The sequence below is a fragment of the Lathamus discolor genome, chromosome 3 (genome assembly GCF_037157495.1).
Source record: "Lathamus discolor isolate bLatDis1 chromosome 3, bLatDis1.hap1, whole genome shotgun sequence".
Lineage (NCBI taxonomy): Eukaryota > Metazoa > Chordata > Aves > Psittaciformes > Psittacidae > Lathamus > Lathamus discolor.
This window is the reverse complement of record NC_088886.1, coordinates 128459276-128480965: the sequence shown is the minus strand read 5'-3', so window position 1 is coordinate 128480965 and position 21690 is coordinate 128459276. Positions and strand designations below refer to the sequence as shown.

Sequence of the window (21690 nt, the reverse complement as noted above, 5' to 3'; positions counted from 1 at the left end):
ACCTGAAAACAGCAATGGGCAGTTCAGGGGAACCCAACCCTACCTTCCCCTGCTGCAAGGCTGGGCTGCTCTGTCCCTGCTGGTCAGTGATGTGCAGGAGAGGCCCAGGACATAAGACAGACCCCAGACTGCAGCTATGCTGGAAGCTGCTCCCCCACGCAGGGGGCACATTTACCTGCCACAGGGCAGCAAGAATGACCCCGAGCTCAGGGCAGGACACAGAATGGTGGGGTGGTGGCACAAACCCTGCCTGTAGCAGAGCCTGCTGAAGAGTGGGGAGAGCCAAGCTGCTCTACAGATCCAAAAGTGTCAGGGAGGCCCTGATGGGGGCAGATGGAGGCCAAGAGAGCAGCTGAGTGCTAAACTTTAATAAAAATCCTTAAGAAACAAAGGGAAAACAGCAGAGCCCAGAAGAAGAGCACCAGCCTGCAGTCCCCACAGCGATGCTGCGGGCCACCTGGAAGAGGTAGCAGCCCTACTGTCCCCACAACAAACCCCACAGCTGGTACCCATGGTCTCTCTGATGTGCATGACCCAAGCTTCACCCAGGCACCAGAGCTTGGCAGGGAGCAGCAGGGAGGATGTTGGCGCAGGTGTTGAGAAAAGATGGAATGGGTCAGTTTAAAGACCTTTCTCTTCTCAGAGGAGCAGAGTAGGGAGTGGCTGGGGACTTCTCCAGGGGACGAGCTGCAGCAGGGCAGGTGCAGACTCAGCTCCCCACAGCTCGTGGAGACACAGGCAAACAAGGGCTCAGCCCATGCTGGTCAGGAATGGGAAGGCCAGGCTGACTCCAAGCTCAGCCAGCTACCATGCAGCAAAGAAACCACCATGTCAGGCTTTAAGAGCAGCCTAGGAAAAAGGCCAGACAAAGCTTAACTGCCCAGCTTTGCTATTTGTTTTAAAGACGGAAGTCACATCAGTCTCTTCTTTACTCAGTAGAATATCCCTCTCTAAAAACAGCCCCACAAGTAAGTGTGCAGTGCAGGTGGCTCCCACAGTCCTTGCTTTCTGGAGCCAGCTTCTGTCTCTTCCTTTGAGGTAGGTTGAGTTGTCCCCAGGGAGGGACCACAACTGCCTGGTCACATCACCAAGGTGGTGTCAGAAAGGCAGCCGGCAGGTTTCTGGTCGGCTCCACCACTGCACTTGTTGAGAGGTAATTTCTGAGCAGAGCTGGGCTCCAGGCATCTCTTGAGGCCCTCACCAGCTGAAGACAGGAGCGTGCTGCAGGAGAAAGGAGACCCCGTGCTGCTTAGGGACAGTGAGAAAGGATCAAAAGGGCCATGGTGCAACATTCATCTACAGTATCATTACACACAGACTCAGAGACAGGGCTGCCAGGCTCACTTACTCCATCTCCTATCCCAGGCAGCACTACTCACCCCAATGGACATCCCAGGCACTGATGGGACTTCAGAGTCACAGCTTGATCTCCCTGCCTGCACAAAAACCCAGCTCCATCCTGGCCTGGGCACAGCAGCAGGAATGCCATTCCCCTTAATACCAGAGACCATGGGTGTGTGCCTGCCCTCCACTTTGGCTCACCCAAAGGAACCCCAATCCTTCACCTCTCTGCAGGAACCTCTCAGGGCCAGCAGCACCCATTTTGCAGCCCAGCTTTGCCCAGGGAAGCTGGCAGAGTGTGTCAGACCCAGAGGCCTCACTGCTCCCCCAGTCCCACTCTGCAGCAGAGAGCCTCTGCTCACTGCTGGCCATATCAGAGCCCACAGAAATGGTGCAGGTCTCTCTGGGGAACATCTTTTCAGCATGTCCTGACCATGACAATCCCAAACATCACCCACTCCCGGCTGTTCTGGGCCTCACTCCCACCCGAGCTGGGCGTACAGTGCCAAAGAGACATGCCCAGTCACACAGACATCATTCCAGCCCCACCAGTTGACTCCCCAGGGAGCAGAGACTGGCTGCAGAGCCTGTAAGCCAACCTGCTCCTCTCCCCTTAAACAAAACTGCTTTCCCTGCTGCCACATCTCTCTCAGGACACCAATCCTAAAACCACACTGAATATCACGCACGTCACAGCCACTGCAAACTCACCTCAGATTGCCCAGTTCCAGTTTGCTGAAGCCATTTGATTGAACATTGCTCTTCTGGAGGAAGAAAGATTTTGGCAGTGACCACTGCAGGAAGAGAGAAAGACAATCAAATGGCTATTTCAGTTGTGGCAGTCTGCTGTGCTCTGCCCTAGTGCGCTTCAACCTCACTCTGCTGTGCATTGTCACTGCCACCACACTGTTCCCAGAATAGCAAACAGAGCAGGCTTTGCTCTCTGCTTGATGAATCCCTCTGCTGTAAGTGGGAGCAGAGCATCTCGAGGTCAAAAGAGTGGGTTTCTTTCACTGGATCAGCCTGCTGTAAGGCACAGGAGTGACAGACAGAGATGGCTCCCTCACGGAGGGGAATAAAGGGCAGGCCAGGTGCCAAATACGTAGGGCTGTGCCTAGCACACCCAAGGATATTCAGATGCAAAATATTTCGAGATCTGATACACTGGGTGGACTCCACTTTGGTGGGAGATAGCGAAATGTGAGTTTCCAGACTCCTGGAGACCTTAAGAGGGCAAATGGGTAGGGCAGGAGGTAGAACAAGCAGGCGCTCTGCCCTACTCTACTCAGGCAAACCACCACCTCTCCTTAGCTCATCCACAGCCATACGCACCATCTGGGCTAAATCCGTCCCTGCCCCAGTGTGGTACCCTTTGACACACCAGTTCTTCAGTAGCTCCAGACCTGGGGAGTGACAGAAAAGAAGTGAGAATGAATGACCAAGTTCACAGAGAGTTAAGCCTTCCCCGCCTGGGGGACACAAGTATGCTGCATGGAGTGAACTGCCCAAGCAGTACATGTTATGCCACAACTACTTAACCACGTGCCTGAGCCCAGCAAACACGGGGTAAACCAAGGGCGTTCACCCTTTGTACGAGCAAGCAGCAGCACGTGTGCTGCCGCAGTGCTGCCTCCCTCCCAAGGAACCACACGCACTGTGCAGCAGGCTCAGCCAAGCAGGGAAACTGGGGCAATACAGGATTTGCCAAATGAGACCAGACTGGGCTGTCCCCCTGAGCCCAGTGCCTGCCAACGGCAGCATCTGATTTGGGCTGCACCCGTGAAAGTTCCTACAGAACAAATGTAGAGCAGCTTTGCTGTCGCCAGCCCCTTTCCCAGAGGAGAACAGCACAGGCAATCTTCTCCTTGCATAGCACTCTGCAGCACCCCAGCACATCATTTCCTCCTTGCACAGATCCATCTGGAGCTCGACATGATCTCCATCCCTGACAGAGGGCAAGGCTGGCACAGACAGAGCTCAGCACAAATGTGACTGGAAAGGATCACTCCTCCAGCTGCACACAAGACATGCTGCTCGAGAGCAAGCAGAGCCATGTGTCCAACTGCACTGAACAGGCTCCACTTCCTCCAAGGCCTCCTGATAGCTGTCCCTACCTCAACCAAGCTCCCTGCTCTCTGCTAACCCAGAAACACTGTGAAATCCAGGATTACTCCCTTCCCGTTTGATTTTTTAAGAGCTTTAGAGCCATAACACAAGCTAAGGGGCCTTCAGATTTCAGAACCAGCAGAGCAATGGCCAGGAACTTGATGCTGTCCAGCTGGGGTTACTGTGATTTGCTATACGATACTAGCCCTGGCTATAGGAGGAATCCTTGCTGTCCAGACTCTCCTCTTCAGTGACCTTTCAGCAAGCCCCAGAACCTTGAAGAAAACCCCATGTGTCTGGGGTTGTGGGGAGCAGGGCAGCTCAGCAGCTGTTCTCTGGGCTCTCTGCACCAGCCCAGGCTTTGCACCTTGCTGGCTGGGCAGAGAGGAGGGTTACAAGGAACATACATGAATGGGAAGGGGCAAGGGGGAGGCTGGGTTTTGCTCAAACATGAAGAACAACGTGGGGATAGAGCACATCTGTTCCCTGGGCTGCTTTGGGGAAGATGGAGCACTGATCCAGGATTCTGGCCTAAGTGGCAAGGTTCAGGGCAGCACTTCAGTGCAGACGATGACAGGATCTTTCCTTCAGCTGACAGGACAGCATCCAGCAAAGGTATTAGCGAGGCAAAGGATGACACATGCTGACAGCACAGCTGGGGAGGACTACGAGGTTACTATCTCCCTGTGAAAGACTGTTACTGACCCCTTTGATATTTCCTTTAACACCAGTGAAAAGTAATAAAAGCATATTTTTTCTTCTCTGCCAGCTCCTGTAGAAGCCTCTCTGGCTAGATCAAATGCTGAATGGAGAGCCATGAGCCTCTACTGCTGCCCTGACAGAGACAGCCCTGGGTGAGAAGGTACTGATCCAGCCCACCTATGCTTCATTAAAGAATGGTGTTTTATTAAAATACAGAGTTGTGTCCTGGAAAGGTGGAAATGACAGCTAGATTTCTAGTGTTTAGGAAAAATTCCTCTGTGTTCACACTGACAGTTTTTCATCAATTAGAAAGCAGCAGGAGACCAGGGAATAGGCCAAAGTTTTCCTTCACAGATCACTGTAATGAGCAAAGCCCAGAGACTCCAGCTGTTTCTCCCTCAGAAAAGGGCAGATGAAGAGAATAAGAGGCCAGAGCTAGCCAGGTTGAAGGCAGAATCCCATCCTGCTTCAGCCTCAGGGCACCCAGAAGTCCTGCATTTACCTTACCAGAACAGTCAATACCTCTGATCAACTCAGAATAAGCTTTTTGTGATATCTGAAGCAGTCTGGGAGGGTAACACATTTCCTACGGCTAGCATGCAAGCAGGCAGCTCCCCCTCAACATGTGTAGCTTACAAGTCTCCCACGACTGCCGGCAGGCAGCCTGCCTGACTCAAGTGCCTGGGCCAGGCTCTCAGATGCAGTTACCTTTGTGCTTATTCAAGTAGTATTTGAGCTCCCACTGGGTCACCAGGATGTTGAAGTAACGAGGCTGCTCGAAGAAGTGCAGGTACCGCATGGAGATGTGGGTGGGGAACACCCGCTCAAACTGCCCACGCCGGGAATACTCGTCCTCTGTCTCCACCAGGATGCGAACATCATCTGGGGTCAGGATGTCCAAGACAGAAGAATAAAAGTCCTGAAGACAAGAGCAATCCAGGGTCAGGGAGAAGCGAACTACGTTTTGTTGGCTTCCCTTCTCCCCTCCTCACTCCTTGGAGTCCCTCAGGCAGAGGTCTCCATCTGTCTGAGATCTTCGGGACACACAGAAAATGGAAAAAATCTATGCTCAGTGATGACAGCAATGCTGATGGAGCTGAGGAGATCCCCCGTTCTGCAGCCCAACCTGTCATACAGATACTGCTGGGTGGCACACAAAGCAAGTGTCCTTGATAACCTGCATGGGGTCAGCAGGCAAAGGCTACAAGAGCTGTGCAGAGACACAGGAGGAACAGGCCAATGCTCAGACCTAGTTTTGGGACTGGTGGGTAACGTGCTTCTCAGTACATGCCTATTTTAATGTAAAGATAAGCCAGTGCAGCACTGGCTTAAGCAAACCGAATTTATTTCTGACCAGCTACCTTGTAACCCACTGGAGTCCAAGCACTCCCCATTGTGTGGCTGTCCCCACAGAGGGGCACAACCTGGAGAGGGACAAGGGCTGGTTGGGATGGCGGCTTGGCACGATGGCACAAGTATCAGAGGAGACTGTTATACCTGGTCAGGTATCTTCTGCATCAAGTAATAGACCTTCTTCATCTTCTCAGCTATGAAGTGCTCAGACATTGGCTTGGGCTTCTCCTTCAAAGCACTGCCCATACTGAGGACACAAAAGAGGCAGCAGAGCATTTAAGTGCAGAAGACAAAATCCTGCCATGGCAGAGCTGTTCCCAGCAACTTCTGTGAGAGCAGTGACACCCTCAGGAAGATGCCATGGAGAATCCTTTCTCTAAGGATTTCAATAGTTCCAAGATTATCAATGTACCCACAGCCTTGTGCATCAACACAGGACCCAGAAATGATGTGGAGAAGGGAACTGGGAGGGCCCTGCCAGTTCCTCGCTAAGGCATTTCAACATTCCTCTGTTTAAAGGTCAAGCATCTTGTCACACCCACACATGGTGCAAGAAGGTGAAAGACACACCGTGACCCAATTCACAGCACTTGTGAATTGGGTCACGGTGGGATCTCATGGGACCTCATGTTTACATCCTGCTTGGAATGCAGTTTCCTAACTATAACCACAGGTATGAGCACTTGGTATTGCACAAGGCAAGAGAGAACTCATAGATCCAAAACTTCCTCCTGCAACATTCAAGAACTCTCAAGACCCAAATTCAGCTCCAGCTCCACATGCCACGGGAAATCCTGGCCTTTTGTACGATCTGGCCAGGACCATCTAAACTATTCTAAGCACCCAACTGAACCACTTGGGGATATTAGAGTCTGGGAGACACTTGTCCAACACCTTTTAACCCTGTATCGACATGGGTAATTTATGCTGCTGCTGCAAAAATAATTAGTTGTGTGTAGATCCAAACGAGGAGAGCAAAGCCTCGAGGCTGTGCTCCATGGTGCTCGGGGAATACACAGATCTGCTGGAACGCTGCCTATATGAAACAAAAAAACCCTTAATATCCTTCCCAGGGCAGAAGATGTGGTTAAGCAAAGTTGCTCTTGAATGCAGGAACTCTGGTAATGCATCATCTGAACTATGTTAAGGAACTGCTTAATCCCTGCAGGTCCCTCTGAAAACACCTTCCCTTCAGCACCTCCACTGCAAGCTGGAAAGCAGCGTGTGATCAAAGCACCGCAGATAAGCTGGCGAGAGATTCCTGCCTGGAACAGGCCATGCTCCAAGCCTTTTGCTTTGCTGAAGGCACCAGGCAGGCAGAGGGCAAGAGTCCCACCTTTCAGCATGCCCATACAGCACCATGTGCTGGTGCTCATGCCAGCAGGCTGCTCCTCCAGTTACTTATGGCCAGTAGCCACTCTGCCGCAGGGAATAGGATTGGTTTCCCCCTCAGTCAGGTTTGCAACCAGTGTAAGCCCAAACTGTGGTGAAACACAGAAGGAGCATGGACCTGGGTAGACACATGCCTGGGAATTAGCCTTATGCAAGAAACAGTCATGTTAGCCACCAGGTAAGACAATGCACACTCTTACCCATAGGTCTACAGCCTGTGACACCTGCAGTCCTGCCTAAGGAACAGATCACTTCAGCCTCTGCAAAATAACAGGTGCTCCTCTAGGTTAAGGCAAAAGCACATCAGCCCTGGGGCAGATGGTAAGCAGATCCAGCCTCAACACAGCCAACGAACCCTCCAAGCAAAAGCTGAAGCAGTGCAGCTGAGCATCACACTAGTTATGGCAGGAGGAAGGAGAAAAAAGCACAACTCAACTAACTGCAGAGCAAGCACAAATTACACTGGCTTCACTTCCAGCTATGGACCTGCAGAGAGGGCATAAATCCTTCTGCCTTGAAGAGGCCACAGGAACCAAACACTCGGGCAATCATGCAAGTCCCCCAGTCCCATATTTGAAGGACTAGCAAGCACAGGCTCTCAATAGCGTAAAAATAAGCATTTGCTGGGCTGAAAGCAGCCCCTAGATTAAATCCTCCAAGAAAAAAAGCCTGCCACTGCCAGAGAAGGGGGCTGACCTGGAGGTAGAACCACTTCTTGTCTGTGGCCTTGAGGCCACGCTGTCTGCGCTGGGAAGAACAAAGCCAGCAAGGTTGAGGAGGTCCCGGATCATCTGGCCCTTGATGCTCACATCCAGCGGGGAGTTGGTGTGGAGGCTGTGGGGAAGAAGCATCACAGTGCTAGAATGGAGGTACCAAGCCCCACAGCCCCAAGATCACACCCTGGTTTAATACCAACCGGGGTACAATACCCAGTCTGTCCTTCACCTCATCACAGACAGACATGAGACACTGATAGAAAAGTCCTGACAACAGCTCTTTGAAAGGGGTCTCCTCACCAGAAATAGTTAATTTCTCCACCTCTTCCCAGATTTGCTGGCAAGAAGCAAATACATCCCTAGATCCCTGTGTGGGACCATGACTCTGTGTCCAGCTCATGCTCATCCATCTCACAGGCAGGAGAGGCCATGCTTGGGTACAGTGCAGCTCCCAGCCCTGCCTGTGCAGCTGACACCACGCAGCCGGGTACAGTCAGCAAGCAAGAAGCGGTGCACGAGGCAGTGGAGCTGCTGATCGCTTCTACCCACGCAAAGAAGAAATCTCTGCCATCACCTGTTCCCTACATTACACATCCCTCCTTGGTCTTCCTTTTTTAATGTACTCTTCCCTAGCTCTAGCTGGAGCATGCCCAGCGAAGCATTCTGAGCTGCAGATGGATGCTGCTCTCACAGACAGGGAGGACTTTGATTCCTGCAATCTGGAGAGGAGACCTCAAAGCCCACAGTGTTTTAGCACAGGGCGCAGGAGACATCACGAGCCAAATTCACTGTGTGATAAAAGAAAGGACATTATTCACTCTGCTATGGCTCAGAATCTGCTTTACCTTGGGGAAATGTTGACCTCTAAGATCCAGGGCTTGAGGTTTTCATCCAGCATAATATCAAACCCAAACAGCTCATGGCAACAATATGGGCGACGCACGTACATCTTCACCAGGCTGTTCACGTAGGGCTCAGATCTGCAAGCCAAGGAAAAAATTCTTATTTCCAACAGTCAGACAGCAGAGCTCTGCCTGTTCACAGCACACACTGCCAGTTCCAAGAGCTTATGCAGACGCATGCCGCAGGAGCGGGTGGGCTGAGAGACCAATGAAGGCCTGTGAGCTGCTGCTGCACTGCATATGGAGCCTGCGTTGCATCCTGAGCAGCCCTGCTCTACCAAGCAGGATCTGCTTCTCAACACAAAATCCATCCTCCACCAGAGGACCTTTCTTCTCAGGCACCCTGGCCAAGCAGGGGAGTGGGTGGCAAGCTGGGCAATGCTGGGTACACCCCAGCCTTCTGGCCTCCCCCCTGGGACCCAGGAAATGTAAGGTCTATTTATCCAGTGCAGTTACCGCAGCATGAGTGCAAGTTAACAGAATGAAAGGAAAGATTCAGAGAGAAATACTGAAGCCAACAGCAGTGGTAGCATTTAGATTAAAAGGACTGTGCTGAGAGGGGACTTGGGAGCCAGAGGAATCAGGGTGCACAACACAGCCAAGCACAGAGCAAGGAGTGCCAGGACTCACGCAATGATGGTTTTGATAACGATGTCCTTAATCTTCTCCCAGATGGCCTCGCTATTAACTCCCTTTTGGCTCAGGTAACTCCAGAGAGCTTTGAGTGCCCTGGGAGAGAGAAAGTAAAGAAAGTAGCTCTGTAGCCCATTGCTTCCCAGCCCTGCTAGGGGAGTGAAAGCAGCAGAGGGGAATTTTGATAAAACTTTTCCCTGGCACAGCCATCCTGCCATCCTCAAACCCCCTAGCTCCTCGTTGCTGCCCTGCCCAGCTTCATTCCTGGTCTTGCAGGCCCAAGCTACCACAAATATAAATGTGTCACAGACTTGTCCCAGCACTGGAGTAATAGGTCCCAAGTTAGCACATGAGCAAGGTAAGTCAGGATCAGATCTTTCTTTACCCCACCTTCTTGTCCTCAGCGAGCCTCCCCTTTCTGCAGGCCTTCCCGCACAGCACTGCAAAGCGGCTAAGCAGGAATCCAGCAAGACCCCTCTGCTTTAGATAAAGCCATTTCACTGAGACTTTGGGGGTGGAGAAACATTTCTGAATGTGTTGAAAACAAGATGGTAGGGAGGAGCATCTCTGCTTTTATAGAAGTTTCCCACACCACACCAAGTGCTGCAAACTACCCTGACACTGAGCCAAGGATGCTCAGATGTTGCTCAAGTGAGACCATGTGGCTAATGGCCAGGAATCCAAAGGTCATGCTTCCTGCATACGAGATGGAGTATATTACAGCTACTCTCATCTTTAATGTGGGCACAGCCAGCTTTGACTTGTACGGCAGTACCAAAACCCCACACAATCCCACCCCCATGGGATTTCCACTGCTGGGGGACAGCAGCATCTTCTCAACGTCTCAGTGGATGATCATTGAACAGCAGGTTCAGGCCTGAGAAAGCAATCCTACCCCAACAACCGAACTTCTGAAGTAGCCCTGCCCAGGCCCATGAATCGAGAACTCTATCCTGCACTATTTTTAAAAGATTTCAAACACCACTGTGGAATCAGAGACAAGTGCCTGGGGCCTTGGATCAGTCCACCCATGGGACAGCAAGGAACAGGAACTGCTGCCAGGCTGCAGCCCTTCTCCCAGATACCTAGAAATGGCACTGCTGCTCCTATTCGCTCTGAGTAGCACATAAATTATCACAGTTTTGCACCAGGATGGTCCTTTTCTCTGCCTCCCCAGGCAAGTCAAGAATGAGATGGGCAGAAGCTGCCTCCTAGCCAGTTTAAGCATCACAATCACCCGCTTGAATTCTAACAGCAAAAAATCAGATTCTGCTTTAACCACATCAGATCACCCTTGCAGTACGGCAAGCGGATGAATGAGCACAGATGAGAGCAGAGTTGGAAGAAGGGAACAGCACAGAAACAGGCAGGATGAACGACCACCACAGCCCAAGCAGCAGCAGACAGAATGAGTCACAAGCCAGGGAGAACATTCAGATTTCACTGACACTAACCCATGCTAAAATCACTGCTCCTCCAGTTTCCCCAAGCAGGAGCACACAATGCAGGAAGCACCTTCACTTTTCAGGTAAGAATGCTGAAAAAAGGCTGACTTAACAGGGAATAGAAATTGCTGTGCCCTAAGAGCAGCACCTACCACTTGTGTCCCTGACAAGCAGTCTCATCCGAGTTGGACTTGTACTCCGTGTTCTTCTTGTTCACACTGTAGTTGGTCAAGTGTACAAACTTGTTGCTTAGGCTCTTAATCGAGGAGGAATACCTGAAGGAAGCAACAGCAGCACAAGTAGTCTGAGCTTGAACTGGCTGCCTTCAGGCCCATAGGGCAGGCAGACACTCTTCTCATCTCAGACAACCCTTGGCCACCCACCAACTCTGCTGTCTCCCTTTCCCAGGCTGCCTGGAGCAATCTGTCCCCTGTGCCCAGGGCTGATGGGACAACACATGAGACAGAGGAGGCTGCCTTGGGACAGTGGGATGCAATCCCACCCTCACAGCACGTCCTTAAAAAAGACCAGAGCCTCAGTGCGCAAAAGCAATGACAGAACTGCAGCAGCCCGAGGCAATATAGTTAAAACTGGAAGAAACATCTCAGTTTCTGGTACACCAGCTCTTATGGAGTATGAAGCACAGACAACATATTGCAAGAACTGCTTTACACTCAGCTGATCTTGCCTTGGGAAAGGTGGATAAATGAAGCATCCTCTTACATTCCTTTTCAACGCTCACCTGCAGTGACCTCATGTATTTGCAGACTGCTTCTTAACCAAGCAAGCTACAGCTTTAAGCATCACCCTACATGGGATGACTCCCTCCTGCCCCAGCCAAGATGGGTACCACAGCCACACATGCCTCAGCGCTGAGGCAGCCCCCCCAGCACTGCTCTCCCACAAAACCTACTTGCAGCTAGCAAAGCGAACCAATCCATCCTTGAACAGGTAGACCCTGAGGGGATCATAGCAAGTGACGTAAACGTAGATCCTCAGGTCAAACTTCTTCCCGCCAATGAGGTAGGGTTTGTGCAAGTATCTGCAGAGGGAAGCAAGCACCAGGGGAGGGTTATGAGTTCCATGTGCAGGAATATCTCCAAGCCCCATTTCAGAAGGCTTGGAAAAATAGGGATTAATGCAGAAGCCCTTTTGCAGAGCATTTTTAAGTGCATCACAGTGAAAATGAGAGAGAAAAAAAAGCTCCTCCATGCAGTATTTCCTTCTGCTCAGTTCCATTTTGAAGATATTTTCCTGGCTCTAAGGCACAGTAGCTTTTCCACACCCACCAGACTGATCACAGTATTCAGGAACATTTAAGACATGCAGTCTCAGATGCAGTGGGCCACAGATGGTTTGGTTCAACAAGCAGAAACAGTTGGAAATTTTTATCCAAATAATTTGATTCATCAGCCCACAAGTTCAAGATTTTCCATAGGAAAGCTCATCACTTTGCACAGAAGCAATCAGAGAGAACAGACAAGCCAACACAGCAGTTCCCTGTCTGCCAAACACTGGGCAGTTTTCTTGCCCTCGTAAGATCCTTCCCAGAAAGCAGCCTCAAATCAAGATAAACTATTCCATTTTTCTGCAGAAGAGGGAGGAGATTCCGAAAATCCTGTTATTTCTAGAAAAACCTCTGGCCGACATCCACACATACGGAGGCTCTTACTGACGCATTCTAACTCGGATAAGAAGAGATCTTTTGACAATTGCCACCTCTTCCCTGGGACTTCTCTTCCCACTGTGCTTGCGTGCACTGGATAAGGTCTGTTTGCCTCCAAAGATGCCAAACCCCACATTACAAAGCAGTGTGAGCAGGATCACAGCAGAGCTGAAGCTGATCAACTGCCAGACAAAAGCTCCAGGAAAGCCTCTGGAGCCAAGTTTGTAAGTGAGACCTCAAAAATCTTCACAGAGACGGCAGCTCTCTGGTTAAGCCCAGCTGCAGCATCACATCCAGGCAGATGGGAAGCTTCCAGACGCAAATCAAGTGCTTCTGCTCTGCCACACAGTGGCAGCGGCCCAAACCCAGCCAGAGAGACTGAACACGAGGAGGTCCCAGGCTGTGTGTTAACCTTGCTTTCCCTCACTCACCTCTGTACCAGCAGTGGTCTCCTTTTGGGGAGCTGGCTCCATTTATGGATGACTTGGATACCGATGCCTCTTGCTGATGCTGGCTGCGAAACACAAATAAGAAGGGATCGGATCTCCCTGCAGCTACAATGGGACAGAGGACTGAGCTCTGCTTTGCACTTACGGGTTTCACAATCCATTTCTGGCGGCTAGCTCCTTCCTCCCACGCTTTCTTGAGTAATTTGATGTCCTGAGGCAGGATGAAGGACTGAGGGAAAAAGTTAAACTCCTTCTTCCCACAGCGAGCCTGCATTTTCAACAGGTTGCGCCACAGACGGTCCTTTCTCCCAATTTGAAATGAGCCAGGGAAGTGATTTAACTGGAAAAGAAACCAGATGCTGTGAGATCTCACTGCTTCCCACCTTTCTGCCCACCCCTTGCTGCTCCCTGCCTAGAGGATATATCCTTTCTGAACACAGTGCAGGGTAACGTCCTTTGCTTCCCTCCCAGGACTGCACGAAGATAGGACCCATGTGCTCCTGAAGCCCTGCAGGGACAAAATCCCACACGGTGACCCACACCAGCTACAGCGCCAGCAGCAGGTTCCTTGTCTCTTCTGATTGTCTAAGCAGCTGCAGGGCACTAAGCCTCAGCCTTTGCGTTTCCTCTGGCAGTATTCTCCACCCCGGTACCTTCCCACTTGTTTCTAAACTGTATGCCAGAGTCCTGCCTACGCAACACAGGCTCTGGGGACAGACATACCCTGCAGCAGGACAGACACAGGGCTGGAGGCTGCTAACTTCCAAACACTGATGCTGCCTCAAGGCTGAGCAGTTCAGAGCATCACAAAACAAACACGTATGTGTGATGGATACCAAACCTCTTGTCCCCTGTGTGTTCCCCAAGCTACGGGCCACCCCTTCGTGATACGGCCCTCTCTGCCAGCCCCTCTGACTATGCTGGCATAGGGGGCGCTGGCCCTACTGCTCAGTTCTGCCAAAGAAAGGACTGCTTTGAGCAACAATATCTGAATTTAGACGAGCTCATAAGTGAACATGCCTTGGCTACAGCCTCAGTTTGTACAAAAGCCACCCTCACAGCATGGATGCTCACCCAGCTGCCCCTGTCTTTTGAGCTCATCTCCCAGCACAGGAATGCCAGCTGCCACGCTCTGGAAGGGATCCTGTGGGGACGGCCTGCACAGCAAACATCTGGGCTTGAAAATAGGGGCACCCAAACTGCTCCCAACACATTCTCCATGCACTTGAAGGACGGTAGCCCAAAACATCACTTACCTTCTGGTGCTCCTTGATGGTTCTGAAGCTGGGGGATTTCATGTGGTGGCCCCAGTAACCCAGCCAGTCATTGCTTTCTGCAGGAAAACCAGATAAACCATGACTAAGTACCCTGCCACCCACAATCCCCTCTAGCCCATCAGCACCCCACCGCCTGGAGCTAGCAGAAGTATGCCAGGGATGCTGCACAGAATAGCACAAAGCACTAATACTGGATACTCCAAAGCTGCTAAATCAAGAGCTATGAGTGGGATCTGCCCTCTGTGTCCCATTAATAGCCCCAAAATTGTCTGTGCAGAGGTTTCCCAGTACACACAGGAGCCCCGTAAGTACTCTGCGAGATCACACTCCAGGGCATGGATCATAGCTGCAAACGCTCAGTGCTTCCCCAGCCCCAGCCCTCTCCTATATGTCTCTTAGTATCAAGATCCCGAGCCTGAGAACAGTCTGGCTGTGGTCAGAGAGGACGGCTTTTTCCTTAACACACGGAGACAGGATGCTGCGGTGCTGGGGTTGGCACCACATGAGTGCCAGGCTCCTTAGAGTGGCAGCACCATCTAGAGGCATAGCTCAAAGAAGCCACAGCACAGCTCTGCTGCCCCACACACTGCCTCAGCTCCTGACAATCCATGAGTAAGTCATTGCTGTCCATGCCAAGGACAAGCCAAGAGGGAGACCAGGACCCACAGAGCTCAGATATCGCAGGTCAGACAGGCAGAAATGGGAACCCAGCATCCTGCAATGCCGAGCTCTGCTCACCACAGGCAGCCTGCCTTCTCATGCCCACAGGCTAGAGGCAGGGGAGGACAGGATGTGATGGATACTTCCAGCCTCCCACAACTTACTTTTGCTGACTCTGAAGTGGGATCTGCTAATGGTTTGCTTCACTATATTTGGTGTGACTGTGCACATTTTCCATCGCAGCAGCTTCCTCTGTTCCCAAGGCAGCTTTTCCACTAGGAAGGCAAAAAGATAAGGACAGAAGGAAAATGAACACAACACTTTCCCTAAGTTCACTGCACAGGCACAAGGTCTGCAAGGGAGGATGCATAGGCCCCTTTGCAAAACTAGCATGGAGCAGAGGACTCAATGGCTGGGGGAGATCTAGGATGCTGGAACATCTGCTGGCAGCCTGACTCATGCTCCAAGTTGCAGGAGCAGCCATCATTTTACTCCAGCCCTTTAGATCTGACAGTGGTGTTGGGTCTCATCAGAGTAAGGGATGCTGTGTTCTGGCACCACTGCTTGCTAATAACAAGCTGGCTGTTCTCACCCTGCACAATAACAGACCCCAGCTCACCTTCCTCATCCCGAGTACTGAAGTAGAGAGTTGGAGGCACATTAGGGAATAAACTGGAGACAAGAGCTGGTTTGAGCACTTTCTCCTGAGCCTCAGCAGGCTGGGCCAGGCACTCAATGCACTTCCTAGGAGAGATAAAGCAGTAGTCATTTGGCTAAAGGTGAAAATGAGCACAGGGAGGAAGAGGAAAGCCGAAATGAGCCTTGATCCTGGTAGCAGGATTTGCATCATTGCCATATGGTGCAAGTAATGGGTATGAAGGTCAGTAACCCAGTTTGCAGTGAGGACATGGGGGCGAGATTGCAATGAATGCACACGCCAAGTGTTGTAACCCCTGTGGGGTTTGTGTTTTGCCAGGGCAAGGGGGTGGAGTTTGTTACATGACAAACCCTATAACCTAGTCCACAGGAACAAGGGGTGGAGGTTGTAATGCATATATATATATATATATATATATATATATATATATGATTCAGCTTTTGTCATCCCTGCAGCACACCAGAACCAAGAGAAAGAAGGCCAGAGTTTTACTGACTGTACATCCACCTTCTTACCACAGCAACCCCTAGCACCAGGGAGGAAGGGCAGAATTTATAATGTATCTATTCAGGTTGGGATGATGCTAAAAGTAGCACTTATAATGGACATATATTTAAATATATGCCGCTGCAGCCAGTGGAAGAAGCCACACCAGATTAACCCACTAAGGAACTAAGAGCACCAAAAGAAAAGGAACCACAACACATTGACCCCAATCTCCCAGGCCACACATTGCCTCACTGAACGGACTGAGTGTAGCTTGCAGTGAGGGAGTTAGAGACCGGGATGGGGGCAGGACTGAAAAGAAGTGTTTTCCCTAAATCTTTGTACATATACATCTGTTTCAACACCAGAATCAGTAACTCCAAGTTTATCAATTGTCAATAAATTATACTAACATTGCTTGGCACAAATTTGGCTTTGCCCACAACAGACCAAAGGCAGAAGACAGCAGCAAAGGCTTTGAGGCCAGCCCAGCTCACAGCCCACACAGAGAAGTGGCCAACTCCCTCCTGCAGGAGGCATTTGGCCCAAGTGCTGCTTCCCCTCATCTGCCCCTGGAGGCCAACCAGCCACATCCTGACAGAAACAGCTGCTGAACCAATTTGTCACCTCTGCAGGACTTTCACAGCCATGTGTGCACACCCTGCAGCACCCTGAGGTTCAACACTTGCTTGCAGGCAGTCTTCCTTGTCTCCCAGGTGAGTTATAGCATGACAGAAAGCAGCAAGTTGTCAGGCAGACAGCAAAGCCTGAGGCAGCCCTGCTACAAGGAGCAGCACAATTGCAAGGACCAGCTCCCATTGCTACGTTGGCAAGAACAGGTCCTGCAAAGGTCTGCCAGGAGTCAGCGAGGCAGAGCTCTGGTGACCGCAGGCTGACAAATCCTTCCCAGAGAAACCTCCTCCTAAAATCTAAAGGAAAACCCAGGCTATAGGACTTCTTTTTAGGAGAAACAAGACACCACAGATCTTTGCAGTCTCTGGCCTAGGATGCCTCCACTCTGCTTCATCTGCAAGGCAACAGCACTGCAAGAACACAGTCTAATCCAGTAAGACTAACCCAGCAACTAGCAGTGGCAGTGAAATTGAGAGCCCTGTTTTGATGTGGTGGATATACCTCAGCACTTTGCAGGCTGCTGCCTGTAGCAAGAGAAGTAGCTTTGGTCTGCAGGGTAGCAAGGGAAGCTCATTTTGGTAGGGAAGCCTGTTACTACCTCCACTCCATTCCCCTACATGCTACAGCCCTCCTCTGTCACCAAGGAGGGCAAAGACGGACAAATCTGGACAAGGGTGCAAAGTTTAATATACTATTTACTGCTACTAACCTGGATACAAGAGCCACGGATCCAGTGGATGACACGCCAGTGATAGAGGAAGCATCCGAGTCACCTGCAGACGGGGACAGAGTCAATCAAGTTTTATCTCCACAGGGAGTGAATGCATAGTTATGAGGGGAAAAGATAAAACAAATGCTCCAGGGGACAGACCCTTCCCAGCTGCCCTGAATCCTTGGATCCTGGGTTTTACCTTCTAATTGGTGGCATAAAAGGCAGGGCAGGGGTGGAGCTGACAGCCCTGCACAGAGAGATGTCTAAGTTTTGGAGCAGGACAGTGGTGAACCCTAGCCTGCTCCCCAGAGGAACGCATACAGTTCCTCCTTGCTGCTACTGCTTTTGGGTTCAGCACAATCTCTAGGTCATCGCGAAATGATAACATGAACGTAAGACAGGACAGTGCTGTGCCCACCCCCATCTCCCAGGCAGCCCTCATACTTCCCACCTCAAGGCATGGAGCACAGCCTCTCTGGGGAACCAGCACTTACTGTCTTCATCTTCCTCCTGACTGCTGCTCTCATCCAGGCCATCAGGAAGTTCTTCCTCTGCTTCATCCTGGGGATGGCTCAGCTCCAGTGGTGACTGCTCAGAAGGGACACTGGGACAAAGGACATCACATCAGAAGGAGTGGCACATGTTTTCAAGGACCAAAAGACCCAGAAGCCCACCAGGCACCAGGAGATAACATGGACGGCAATATCACTGCCCTCCCTGGTGCTGATGTACAAGCACTGATCGCAGGCTAGCAAGATGGAGAGGTCCCAGAGGAGCCAGAAAGAGGCACAAGGACACCATGCAGGAGTGCACAAGCTCCGTGTCCTTGTCCCCTCCCTGTCCTGCATCAGTTTCGCATACCTTCAGGAACCCATGTTTCTGCCCAGGAAAGCCTTGCTGGACCTGGCTCAACAGCAGACTTGACCCAACATACATGCAGAGCTTGCCACAGCAGGTAGGACCCTGTGACTGTGTCAGGAGTGAGCTAGAAATGCCACACAGGAATTCTTTACTGTGGCTGAAGGAGAAGGTGGAGGGGATCAGAGCCACCTGCGTCAAGGTGGGGTAGGAGGAAAGCTCCCCCTGCATCATAGAATCATAGAATAGTTAGGGTTGGAAAGGACCTTAAGATCATCAAGTTCCAACTCCCTTGCCATGGGCAGGGACATCTAACACTAAACCATGTCACCCCAAGGCTTTGTCCAACCTGGCCTTAAACACCGCCAGGGATGGAGCACTCACAACTTCCCTGGGCAACCCATTCCACTGCCTCACCACCCTTACAGTAAAGAACTTCTTCCTTATATCCAATCTAAACTTCCCCTGTTTAAGTTTTAACCTGTTACCCTTTGTCCTATCACTACAGTCTTTAATGAATATTCCCTCTCCAGCATTCTTGTAGGCCCCCTTCAGATACTGGAAGGCTGCTATGAGGTCTCCACGCAGCCTTCTCTTCTCCAGGCTGAACAGCCCCAATTTTCTCAGCCTATCTGCTGCAGCTGGGTTTTGCTCAGGAATGCAGCCCATGGTTATCCTTATTGCCACCCACATAGCAGCCACAGTGCACCCTCTCCCAGCACACACAGATGTAACAGCCAGCCCAGCCCATACTGCCACCTGGCTCTACTCACTCGAGCATTCCTGGGAGCACAGCGTGGGCCCATTTCTCCTCTTTCTCCAGTTGAATTGTGGACATCCGAGTTGCCACTTCAGCAACAGCCACAACATGTGGAGGCTCTGCTCTTACTGCCTTGTCCATGGGGCGCGCGCTCGGTGTGCTCACATGCTGGCAGCCAGCACCACGCTTGGGAGAGGCAGCGTGCAAAGCCAAGGGATGGACACTGATATGCTTAGTGCAGCCAGTGGCAGCATCGGTGCCTGCAAGGCTCGAGTTACTGTTAAGGCAATGGCTACCCGGCTCCAAGCTGCGAGGAGCGATGGCTTCTTTTGGGGTGAGCTGTGCTATGATGTTCTGCCTGCACCTGCTGTTCCAGTTGGACAGGCTGCCCATGTTCGTAAGGGCAGAGCTTTGGGCTCTGTGTGCAAAGCCATTGTGTGTGGCAGTCTGTATAGCCAGCGGCTGCACAGCCTCGCTGATGCAGATCTCTGGCTCCTTTTCTTTTAAGCTGTGCGTTCTCCTCTCAGCATCTTCCTGTAAACACTGGTCCTTCCTGAGGGTTGCACTGCTAGGCACAACAGTCACAAAGGGGACTGCAGTTTGCTCCAATGCATGGTTGCTGCTTTTAACTGCTCTGTTGACCAGGCTAGTGGGGGAGCTGTCTCCACGCCTAGAGTGGGACCGTGAGGTGGTGGGGATGCTGTGGGTGTTTTTCACCTTCTTGATCTCCAGTGACTGAGCGAAAGGCACTTTAGCACTGCTTGGCCGTAGGAAGGAGTTGTTATTGAGCACTGGTCTACAGAAGCTGGAAGACTGCTGACCTGAGCTCAGGGCAGAGGCTTTGACCCCAGCCTCAGAGCACTCCTCTGCCAGTGCAGGTTGCAGGCAGGGTTCTGTCAGCAAGGAAGACATCTCCCTTCCTGTGGGAGAGTCAGTGTCCGCAGGGCTTTGGAAAGGAAGCCCATAGGGCTTGGGTCTGAGGCAGGAGCGTTGGCAGAACAGAGTGCTTCTGCCTGGGTCCAGGCAGGGTTGGGCTGAGGACAGGCTCAGGAGGGCATCTTCACTGGGGCGTGTGTGGCATAGTGATGGTGAGCACAAGAAGCAGGATTGCTGCAGAGGGATCCCTGAGGGCAGCAGGCTATGGAAAGCACTCACATGCGTCCTCGCTAAATTCCAGATGGGTTTTGCCTGCTGCCAAGTGAGGTGCGGCTCAGCTCTCCCTGCTGGAAGGGTGCCAGACTCAACCCAGACACTCTTCTCCTCTTTGGGGCCTGGACTAGTGTGTTCGGGTCCTGCAGAGGCCATATAGAGCCACAGCACATAGGGACAAGTGAGTCAGTCATCTACAGCAGCATCGTTGCCAGTCTGAAACAAAACAGCATGAAAGGCACTGTTACCCCGGCAGGGCAAAGCACCCGGCCCAGTGCCCAGGCAGGGAGCAGGGCGAGCTGCTCTCCCTACAGGATAAAAAACCACAACTCCATCTGCTCAGCTCCCTGAGAGTCTCCTGGGACCAAGACAAAGGAAGAGCTGGCATCTCACAAGAAACCAGAGGACACAAAGAACAACTTAGAGAGGGCCCTGGGAAAAGTGCTGTGCACAAGGAAAGTTTGTGCCCTGCAAATGCGCAGGGATGCGTGGCTGCCAGCCAGAGCCACATGCAGCAGCCCCAGCACAGCAACTCTGGCTGCAAGGAGAGGGAGGCCACCTGCCTTGGACTTCAGGCATGGCTGCCTGAACCCACTCCCACAGATCTGTGTCTCCAAACCGCACTATGTGCTCCACCACCAGTCCTCCCAACCCCAAACATCCACTTATTTTTCTTCTCTCCTACTCCTTAAAGCTTCAGCTTCCAAGGTCACACAACTAGGTGAGAACCTCAGCCTTTGCTTTTAAAAGGAACGCTTTTCTCACTTTCATAACCCCATAGAAAAGCTCAGAGAGAACTGAGGGCATCCCAAAGAGCTCGGGACTGAGAAAACAGCAAGGAGCAAATGCAGGGCTGCTCTAATACCAGCAGTTGGGGATGCAGCAGAGATTGGCAGTACCACACACACATGTTCCTCCCCACTGCAGTCCTGCAGAAAAGACTTTCAAGGAGCAACTGGCAGATCACTGAGCTGCAGATAGGTGTCCTGAATCCTCCTAAAATGAACTATTGCACTGTACCTGCAAGATCCTCTTGCCTGAAGGGAAGGGAAAGAGAAAAGAAACCATGTGCCAGGTATTTGTCTTGCTTTAACACATGCCTGGAGGGCCCCTGGATACAGGAATCTGCAGGCTGCCTGGCTTGCTCTTCCACCTTCCATCTCTCACAAGCTTGCATATTTAAGAGAAAAAAAAAAGGCATAAAAAGGAGGGTAAGCACAGCATCAGCCATCACCTCTCAGTTTTCTTGCAATACACGCACATCCTCCTTTCTCACCTGAAAAACTATCTTGCCGCAGCAGCAATATATACTGCAGCATAGCTGAGGGAGCCTGGGATTGCCCTGTAGCGCCACAACACCTGCTCACACCTGCCAAAGGGCTGGGTCAGACTGACCTACACCCTCCAGACCTTCTCAACCTGTGAATTACGCCCCAGTCTCTAGCACAAGCAGCATCCCAAAGACAGGCTGTACAAGGTGGGAATGTCCCACACAGGATCCCAGAGGAGCTGTATGTCCCCAAGGAGCCTTGCTGCCCTGCCAAGCTCTGCAAGAAAGCATGGAAGGGGTGAGGTCCGCTCCGTACTCATGGCTGCACTGCTCTTTAGTGCTGAGACATTCACATTGGGCGCTCCTGATGAGAACGGGGCGACTGCATCCCTCTGAGAGCTGCAGCCAAGCGGGACTCAGAGCCGCGGGGCAGGGAATCCCACACGCCTTACACAACCGAGCTGTACCGGACTATTGGATCGCTACCCTATCTGCGCCCAGCAGCAAACCCATTCCGACATT

The 21690-nt window shown here is 51.6% G+C and overlaps 1 protein-coding gene across 3 annotated transcripts in view; it reads right to left on the bottom strand.

Moving 5' to 3' along the window:
• Window positions 1-353: 353 nt before the first annotated feature.
• TTLL4 (tubulin tyrosine ligase like 4) overlaps window positions 354-21690 on the bottom strand; it is a 26536-nt gene continuing 5199 nt past the window's right edge. For all 3 annotated transcript variants that reach the window (XM_065671596.1, XM_065671595.1, XM_065671593.1), the window contains exons 2-19: window positions 18763-20114; window positions 17626-17735; window positions 17129-17192; window positions 15262-15386; window positions 14807-14917; window positions 13962-14038; window positions 12851-13045; window positions 12688-12770; window positions 11504-11632; window positions 10743-10865; window positions 9143-9241; window positions 8456-8590; window positions 7591-7728; window positions 5647-5749; window positions 4858-5068; window positions 2674-2744; window positions 2053-2135; window positions 354-1221 (exon numbers count right to left, since the gene is read on the bottom strand). In XM_065671596.1, coding sequence (XP_065527668.1) covers window positions 1080-1221; window positions 2053-2135; window positions 2674-2744; window positions 4858-5068; window positions 5647-5749; window positions 7591-7728; window positions 8456-8590; window positions 9143-9241; window positions 10743-10865; window positions 11504-11632; window positions 12688-12770; window positions 12851-13045; window positions 13962-14038; window positions 14807-14917; window positions 15262-15386; window positions 17129-17192; window positions 17626-17735; window positions 18763-20054 — 3291 coding nt within the window. In that variant the 5' untranslated portion in view covers window positions 20055-20114 and the 3' untranslated portion in view covers window positions 354-1079. The remainder of the gene's footprint in view (window positions 1222-2052; window positions 2136-2673; window positions 2745-4857; window positions 5069-5646; window positions 5750-7590; window positions 7729-8455; window positions 8591-9142; window positions 9242-10742; window positions 10866-11503; window positions 11633-12687; window positions 12771-12850; window positions 13046-13961; window positions 14039-14806; window positions 14918-15261; window positions 15387-17128; window positions 17193-17625; window positions 17736-18762; window positions 20115-21690) is intronic.